General features: G+C 31.4%; 1 protein-coding gene across 1 annotated transcript; it reads right to left on the bottom strand.

Annotated features, from left to right (window-relative positions):
* Positions 1-2,984: 2,984 nt before the first annotated feature.
* Positions 2,985-7,705, bottom strand: LOC124370164 (putative gustatory receptor 28b). Its single transcript, XM_046828456.1, has 4 exons — positions 7,436-7,705; positions 6,212-6,280; positions 4,525-4,614; positions 2,985-3,053 (listed from the first exon to the last, which is right to left on the bottom strand). The coding sequence occupies exons 1-4, from the start codon at positions 7,703-7,705 to the stop codon at positions 2,985-2,987; spliced, it is 498 nt and encodes a 165-aa protein (XP_046684412.1).
* Positions 7,706-8,471: the final 766 nt, after the last annotated feature.

Genomic DNA, 8,471 nt, shown 5'->3' with positions numbered 1-8,471 from the left:
ACAAAATTGTATAAATGTATCATGTAGCAAGATATGTCGAGAAAAATGTCATCTGTAGACTTGAAATGTTGCATGAAAAACACTTTCTTCAAAGGAAAGGAATAAGTTCTATGTTGTAGATGTTCAGCCATGGAATTTGGTTGAGCGTCATTGACGTCTATCACTCAGTAGTTCTGTTTTGTTTTCCAAAGTATGTAAAACTTGCTTTGGTGTATGATTTTCTTCATAGTTCTATATATCAATAATGAAACGAGCTATATATGTCAAATATATGTCAACTATTTCACTTGAAATATTTCATTGAACCTCAGCGTAGCCTGTTGGTATAATTATATGTTGGAGCAACATGTAATGTAGCATACTCCTACCTTGTTGGTATAAATATATCCAGCTTAAAAATTCCTAATGATCTACTCCCCAGATCCAGAACTGTGATTGAACCTCATCGTAGCCGGTTACGCAATATGTAATGTAGCGTACTCCTACCTTGTTGGTATAAATATACCCAGCTTAAACATTCCTAATGATCTACTCCCCAGATCCAGAACTGTGATTGAATCTCAGCGTAGCCTGTTGAGCAACATGTAATGTAGCGTACTCCTACCTTGTTGGTATAAATATATCCATCGTATTAGTTACTGATTCTTGCCTCCAAAGTTGGCATGATTTCTCACAAATGTGGCGGTTACCGACATCCGCTATGACCATATTGATAAATTATATGAGTAGATGATCCAGGTACCGCAATAGGTCTAAAGAGTTTTTTATTCCACCAAGATAGTTATAAAATACCTCTAATTGTAGGTTATTATATATTGTAAAGAAAAACACACCCAAATTGAAATCTCATTGTTTAATCAATACGGCGATTTCTCTTGTTGGGTCGCTTATGGTTATTTCGTTTTGTAAATTATCATTGCAGTTTTTAGAAAATAATAAAGTAAAATAAAATATTATAGTGAGTGCAATGTCGGTAAATCAACATTCGTACACTTTACATGATTGAGAGCACAGTTTGCTTAACAGTTATTAGTATGTAACAGTTTAAAAAAAAACACTTCCATGTTGATTAAAGTGTATATATTTATAAAAAGGTATTACTGCTAACAAATTAAATTAGTATTATAACAAAAACCTCACTGAAATCAAAATGAGACTACTAAATTTCGTAATTGTTTTGAAATATTAATAGGAAATGTATGTTAAACCATCAAAAAATATATTTCAAGAATGATTAATTCTAAAACTGTAAATAAATTTCAAATATATAGGTATATAGTGTTCGCACAGTTTTTACATTAATTAAAAACTTTACGTATGATAGAAATTTGTTACTCCAGAATTTCTGTCTGAAATACGTCATAGTGTTAGGCTGTAATGAGGGTTACAATACCGTCAGGTTTTTGGTTGTTATATAAAGTAAATCGGGATAATGTGATTGGATAGTCTGTAAATATGGGTTCAAACGTAAACAGTGTAAAGTAGGGTAAAATGCCACAAGGCATATGGTTGGAATTCAAACTAAAACTGAGTAATGTGATTGGATTCTCTGCGTTTTGGTTCGAACAAAACCATTACGTTTTGAATTGTATTTCTTACACACGTGTCAAGAGCACTTGTGCCAAGTTGAGTGTATTTTGTTGTTTCTTTCTCCACGCCTACAAATAAAACATCTGTGGATGAGATCTTATTGGCTGTTCCATTATTGTTATTTTAACACTCTTCATTACGTTTATTTATTGCGGATAGTAACGGCACCGAATGCATGAAACAATAAACTGTTATCATAGAAAATAATCTTTTTTTCTTGGTTTTGTAATTATTTAATGGAATCTAGTAATTGTTTCGGCATTGTGGAAATTTGAAATTGTTGGTTACAAATAATCTCTTAAAAAAACAAAACTATTATCATATTGAAACTTATATATAAACACATAGGGGCCAAGTGAGGTACCTTTCAGGTAACAGCGATGCTAATGTAATTTAGTTAAGCCCGAGCCTCTTCCTTTTCTAAACCGCACTTTGATAAGCGGTGACTCTGCTGTAAAAGGATTTGTGGATTTATTGTAGCGTACGACAAGCTTTCCCAATCCTGATCCACTGCAATAGAATACTTGCTACTCAATGATGATCGGCGTGCAGATCCAACCCTTATCGAGAGTATATGTTATTTAATATCCCAGAGGTTATTAATGAATTATGCAATTAATTATTAAATCTGGTGTGTTTAAACAAGACTAAGTTTCTTAGTTTAATATTGAAACAAATTTACATAATTATTTATATTTTTCAATTATGTCACTGGTTTACTAGAATAATTACCATTAATTTAATTGTCTGGTATTGAAAAGTGTAACATCAAGCTCTGCAAGGTCTACTGACAATAAGAAAACCAAAGGTTTACGTGCCAAAACCGAACTCTTGATCAAAAATTTATTGTTTAAGCTATTGTAATGAATAAACCACATTGTTGAAGTGTATTTGTGATAAAACCTATGGTTTTTAGGTAGGTAAGTGAATAAAACTACAATATATTTTTTTGTGCATTAGTATTTTTGCAACAACACGAAATGGAAACTCTACTTTTTGAATGACAACATGAATGAAAATTTAACTGAAGAAATAAAGCTAATGTACTCTTAACAACAAAGACAAATTAGTGCACTTTAAGTACAGTTATGACATAAATAACATATCCCTTATAGTACCATGTGACTCAATGAATTGTGTTCTATCAAAGACACATGAGTTACAAAATGGCAAGTTTTCGATCTCTAAGAGACCTATGCATATGTCAGTAAGTATGTAATATTACACAAAGAATTCTTACTCAGAAAAATAATTAACTAAGTTTTCTAGCAGTAAAGATCAAACAAATTAGTCACCACAGGTGTTTATAAAACTGCGTGTGCTTACATCGCGTAAACAATAACTAATAAATATAAGTTTACGTATAGTGGCGTGGTTCTGAACCCCATGATGCTCTAGGTGGATGGTGGTTTGTTCTGGAATTGGATCATTATCACTAGGTACGTTGTCACCGCTCCAGCCATCTGTACAGACAGAATACATTGTCAGTGTACATACTGTGTCATATATGACATATACCGGGTGCTTCAAAAAAATGTATACGCACTTTAAACTATCGTAGTTTTCCCGCTCTACAAGGCTAATGTTATATTTCTTCGCCAGGTGGCAGCATAATCGTCCCTTTATGTTATATTGTTAGTTGGAATTTGTAATATCAACATGGCGGACGTACGTTTGAATTTTGAAGAACGTAAGCAGGTTATTAAGTGGTACTGGAAGTTTGAGAATGTAAATGAAGTTCAAAGACAGTGGAGAAGGGATTATGATACATAACCACCTTCAAGATTAACAATTACACGCATACGAGACAAATTCGAAGTTCATGGAACAGTGTGTGATGTGCATAAAGGTCATTCAGGTCGACCTCGAACAGCTACAAGTAAAGAGTCTTCAACGGCAGTCTTGGAACTGTTTCAACGCTCTCCTAACAAATATTCAAGGCAAGGGGCACGTGAAAGTGATGTAAGTGCTAGCAGCGTGCTACGCATTCTGAAGAGAGGCAAGTATCGTGTTTACATTCCAAGGCTGGTGCAACAGCTAAGTGACGACGATCCAGATCGAAGGTTACAATTTTGTGAATGGGTTCAGGAGATGGTGATACGTGAACCGGAATTTATGGGTAGCATCATGGGTCGGATGAAGCCCAATTCAAAATTAATTGAACTGTCAATAGGCACATTTGTGTTTACTGGGCTGAAGACAATCCTCACATTACAATTGAAAAAGCTGTAAATTTGCCTGGTGTAAATGTGTGGTGCGGTTTGTCTTCAAGGGGACTCATTGGACCTTTTCGATTTGAAGGTACTGTAACTGGTATTAATTACCTAACAATGCTTGCTGATTCCATATTTCCTGCCATTCGTGCGTTATACGGTAATGATAATTTTTATTTTCAACAAGATGGTGCCCCGCCGCACTATCACAGGGACATACGAGCTTACCTGGATCAAAATTTTCCGGGCCAGTGGATAGGACGCAGGGGGCCAATCGAGTTTCCAGCACGCTCTCCAGACCTTACACCACTGGATTTCTTCTTATGGGGCACAGTAAAAGATGAGGTGTATAAACGTAAACCACGTAACCTAGACATTCTTTGGAATGAGATTCAAGCTGTGTGTAGAGAAATCTCATTGGACGTTTTGATACGATGTACAGAATCAGTGGTGACTCGTACTCGGGATTGTGTTGATGCTGCAGGTCACCAATTTGAACAGTATTAACATTTGTTATTTAAGTTTCATTTACATTGGACTTTAAGCTTTCTAATTTCCTGAAATTTACTTTGTAGAACGGTAAATAAATTTTCTATGGAAGTTCAAAGTGTGTATACATTTTTTTGAAGCACCCAGTAGATAGAATAGCATTCAGAATTGTTATTACAGTATATACAACATAATTAGACTGTGCAGTTTCCATACAACAGTAAATATCTACCGCTGTGAGGGTTTCTTTGTGGATCGGAAAATATCCAAGAGCGGAGAATCTTGCGTTGTGATGAGGAAACTGCAGGAGAAACCCTTCCAGCTGGAAAAAACCCAAAGATTTTAACCAATTTATTTTAACATTTTTCATGCATTTAATTTTATATCGAAAGGGTGCAATGGGGTTTAATCTGCTACTGGCCATCCGTATGTGAGACATTTGTATTGATCATGAAATAAAAAAGTCAATGTAACTGTGTATATATGATAAATAATTAATTGCTTTCACTTTGTCTCTCTGTAACTCTGTTTTTAGAATCAACATGTTATGTTTAGAATATCTTAAGGTATGAAATTCTAATTTGGTGCATACTGTACATTGAGATTATTCGTTATTATTATTATTTGTTTAATATTGCTTTAAAAATAAAAATATTATTTTATTTACATTTTAAAATCGGTTATAGTTAATAACTTGTAATACCATACTTTATGGAAATAGAAAATTGTTATTAGTGTAACTTAAAAAAAATATTAGTTAACAATATTTAAAAATTGGTTAAATTTTAAGTTTAACATGAACATAATTAACTGATTACCGACTAGAGAAATAATTGATAGTTAAAAATAATGAAATATTTGTTTTAAATAGTGTTTGTATTGATTTATAAAAATGTTAAATTAGTTCAATAATATAATTGTTATTTCAATTTAAATTTTTAATTATTGTATTATAAAATTAAAACGTGATAATATGGACTAAAAATGTTTAACTATAATGTAAATACTTTGTGGGGTTAAACAGGTTTAAAACACAAGATGATTGGTTTTTAAAGTCACACAAAATAATATCAATATTGTTTCAGTTATCATAAATAGTGTTAATATATTTTAAATTAGATTCAAAGGACAGGAAGATTTCTTTGTTGAAATTATTATTGCGTTTAAAAATATCCCAAAGTTCATCATGGAAATTAATGTAAAATGAAACATTTATTTCTTCACACCTGCAGTGAATTGAATACAATACTTAAAATTCTGCATTTTGAAGATTGATGATCTTAATTAACACCCGCAGCGCAAGGCCGGATGTTGAAAAACAGACTGATCATCATTAATCGTCTTCCTGTGTTAAAATATTATTGTTTTGTAATTGCATACTTCAAGTAGTGAGTATTGGGTTATTTTATGATTATTATTGTATCACAGTTTAAAAATATAATAATACATTGTATATTTTCACTAATCCATTATATTATTACTGAAATTTTTTTACATTTCTGACGTTGCGTTTTTTTGTATTTATACTTCCCCCCTGAGTGTTGTGGTATTTTCTGGGAGTTTTAATCTTAATTCTAATACAACCTAAATGTTCAGAATGCAAAATATTTACGAAGGAAATTTTCAAAAACTCATTTTGATCTTATATTCTGCACATTTGTGCTTAGGTTCTTATTTGGCCTACAATATAATTGGGAATATGATACTGACAATACTTTTCATATCATAAGATGCAAACGGCATAAAAATTCTCACCTAAAGTGAATAAGTTTGTGTTTAGATTGTCATGTCAATACAAATATGTTATGGATTTGATTATTCACGTATGGATTAAAATACAAATCGTATTAATATTAAAGTATTTTGATTGATACCACAGTAGAAGAATAATTATGAGCACAATATTTTTGTATTATTACCTGTTTTTTTAGGACCGGGTCCAGGTTACTGTTGATTAACTTGCATATCATCTGGCTTGTCTCTTCAGCCTATAACAAAATTTGAAATTAAAAATTTTGAAATGAAATTTACTCGCATATTTTAAACTTTAAATTAACCAATTAAAATAATCAAGATATTCATATGTAATCTATTATTATAATTGATACAAGACTACTTGTCTTTGTAACTTTAAAGAAACATCTGTATTTAAAATTTAAGAAATTAGCAACTATCAATGAAATGTGTATTCTAAGAAATATTTATTTTCAGACTCCATTTCACTTTGAGAGCACTGGACACGTATAGAGAACGACCAATTAATATTTAACTGCATTTAGATGTTCCTTACCATTTCTGAGGGCAAAACTAATCATAAAAACTAAAAACTCCAAATCTTAATTTGAAAATTTACCACATTTGTAAGGTTGTAGAGTTCAAGTACCATATTCCGGTCAATAGCAATTATAATAAGCTTATTTATCGGTCTACCTCTGAATCATGTTCTTTCTCATGCCCATAACCACGGGGTTTTAAAACAATTAAACATTTGTTTTAGAAGTTGTGCTCCAAAAATACATGAGTTCCGTTATGTGCATTGGATGAAATTTCTATCATCTCCAACTTTTACACTGGCCTGGAAACTGGTGAGGGGAATCATCGGTTATTTTTTTATGGTAACAGTAGGATATCCCTAGATAGTATTTACGTCAGTATCAATCTTGGGGCTAATCCTTTTCTCCACACTACGTCGATTTCAGCTATATATAAACTACTTCATATTTCTTGCCTTGAAAAAAAAAAACCATCAGTTATTCCAAGAATAACGAGATGTCTACAAGGATCCATGAACTAAGTTTTCACCACTGAGATAAAACCTTATCCCTGCAACTTATCTCATTTTGTTGCATGAGGTCTGGTTAAGCAATTAAGGTCTCCAGCAGGCAACTTATTGGAATCTGTTAAAATTAAATCTACATTTCAGTTCTAGATTACACTCCTAATCTGTATAAAATCACATAGTTCTTGCAGTTGTCATAAAGTTGAGTAGATTAAACCACGTCAAAAGATTTATAGAAAGCCTTCCTTTTATGTTGAATGAAAAAGCAATTCTTATAAAACGTTGGTTAAGTAGAGGTATTACGTGTAATGACTTATATAAAACGCTAGTAAAAATAAATAATAAGATTCTGCTACACATTTACCGAGTTAGTGACATCTGTGCTTGAGTTTACCAACACAACCACGTAGTAAATATGAGTAAGGAACCAGGCTCCTTCAGTTATTATAGCGAACATGTTGCCTTCTCTTACGTACAAGAAAAAGATGTAACACGTTATAGTGATGTGAACAAATGAGTTAAAGACAACGGCCATCAGCTGATAGCAGTAGAAGTCATTAGCCTGGTGTACGGCATCACACAGCATCCAGTAGGTGTTCATCAGACTCTTCAGTTTCTTGATCGTCAAGAGCATATTGCCTAAAAATAAAATACAATTCGTTCAAATTAAACATTCGTGTGATAAATTTAATAGGTTCCTTAAAATTAATTCTAATGAGACTATGGCATCTTTGACCGTAGACGTACTAAAATGTTTCCTTTGAAACTTGTCATTTTTTTATTGTATTTTTATGCAATACATATTTTATTATAATGTTAATTTTTATTTAGGAATAAACGTAAATATGCCAAATGTTCATACAATGAAACACACATCCAATTATAGGACATGGACAGCAATGCACTATTTATTTATACAGATCAATATCTACGCAATTTTTTTAAGTAACGAGAAATTCAAACTAATATTCTTTCTTTATTCTTTTCATGAAAGCTTAATAAAAAATAAATAAAAACCTTTATTACTGTGCAAATGATTTGTAATGATTCTTAAAAATCATATATCGTTCTTTTAAAAAATATCAAATATGTTCTAATATTTAAAAATTATATATCAAAAAGAAATAGAAAAATTCAAATGTTACAAACACTATATTAATGAATAAATTTAATGTTAAAGTGTATTATCTTCCAATAGTACACATTGAACCAATTTTAAATTATTCATATTTTTTGAAATTTTATTAAATAGTTTGAAGCAGAAGACATTATTGTACGTAGAATAAACTTTGATTAAAAATGTTGAAGAAAAAATAATAATAAGAATAAAATAATAATAAATAATAAGAACTATAATCCTTAAAACAGCTTCAACCTATTTACATTACATAATCTTTATT

The sequence above is a fragment of the Homalodisca vitripennis genome, unplaced genomic scaffold, assembly GCF_021130785.1.
Source record: "Homalodisca vitripennis isolate AUS2020 unplaced genomic scaffold, UT_GWSS_2.1 ScUCBcl_28;HRSCAF=654, whole genome shotgun sequence".
Classification (NCBI taxonomy): Eukaryota; Metazoa; Arthropoda; class Insecta; order Hemiptera; family Cicadellidae; genus Homalodisca; species Homalodisca vitripennis.
Note: the sequence above shows the minus strand (reverse complement) of the source record. Positions and strands in the feature narration are given on the sequence as shown.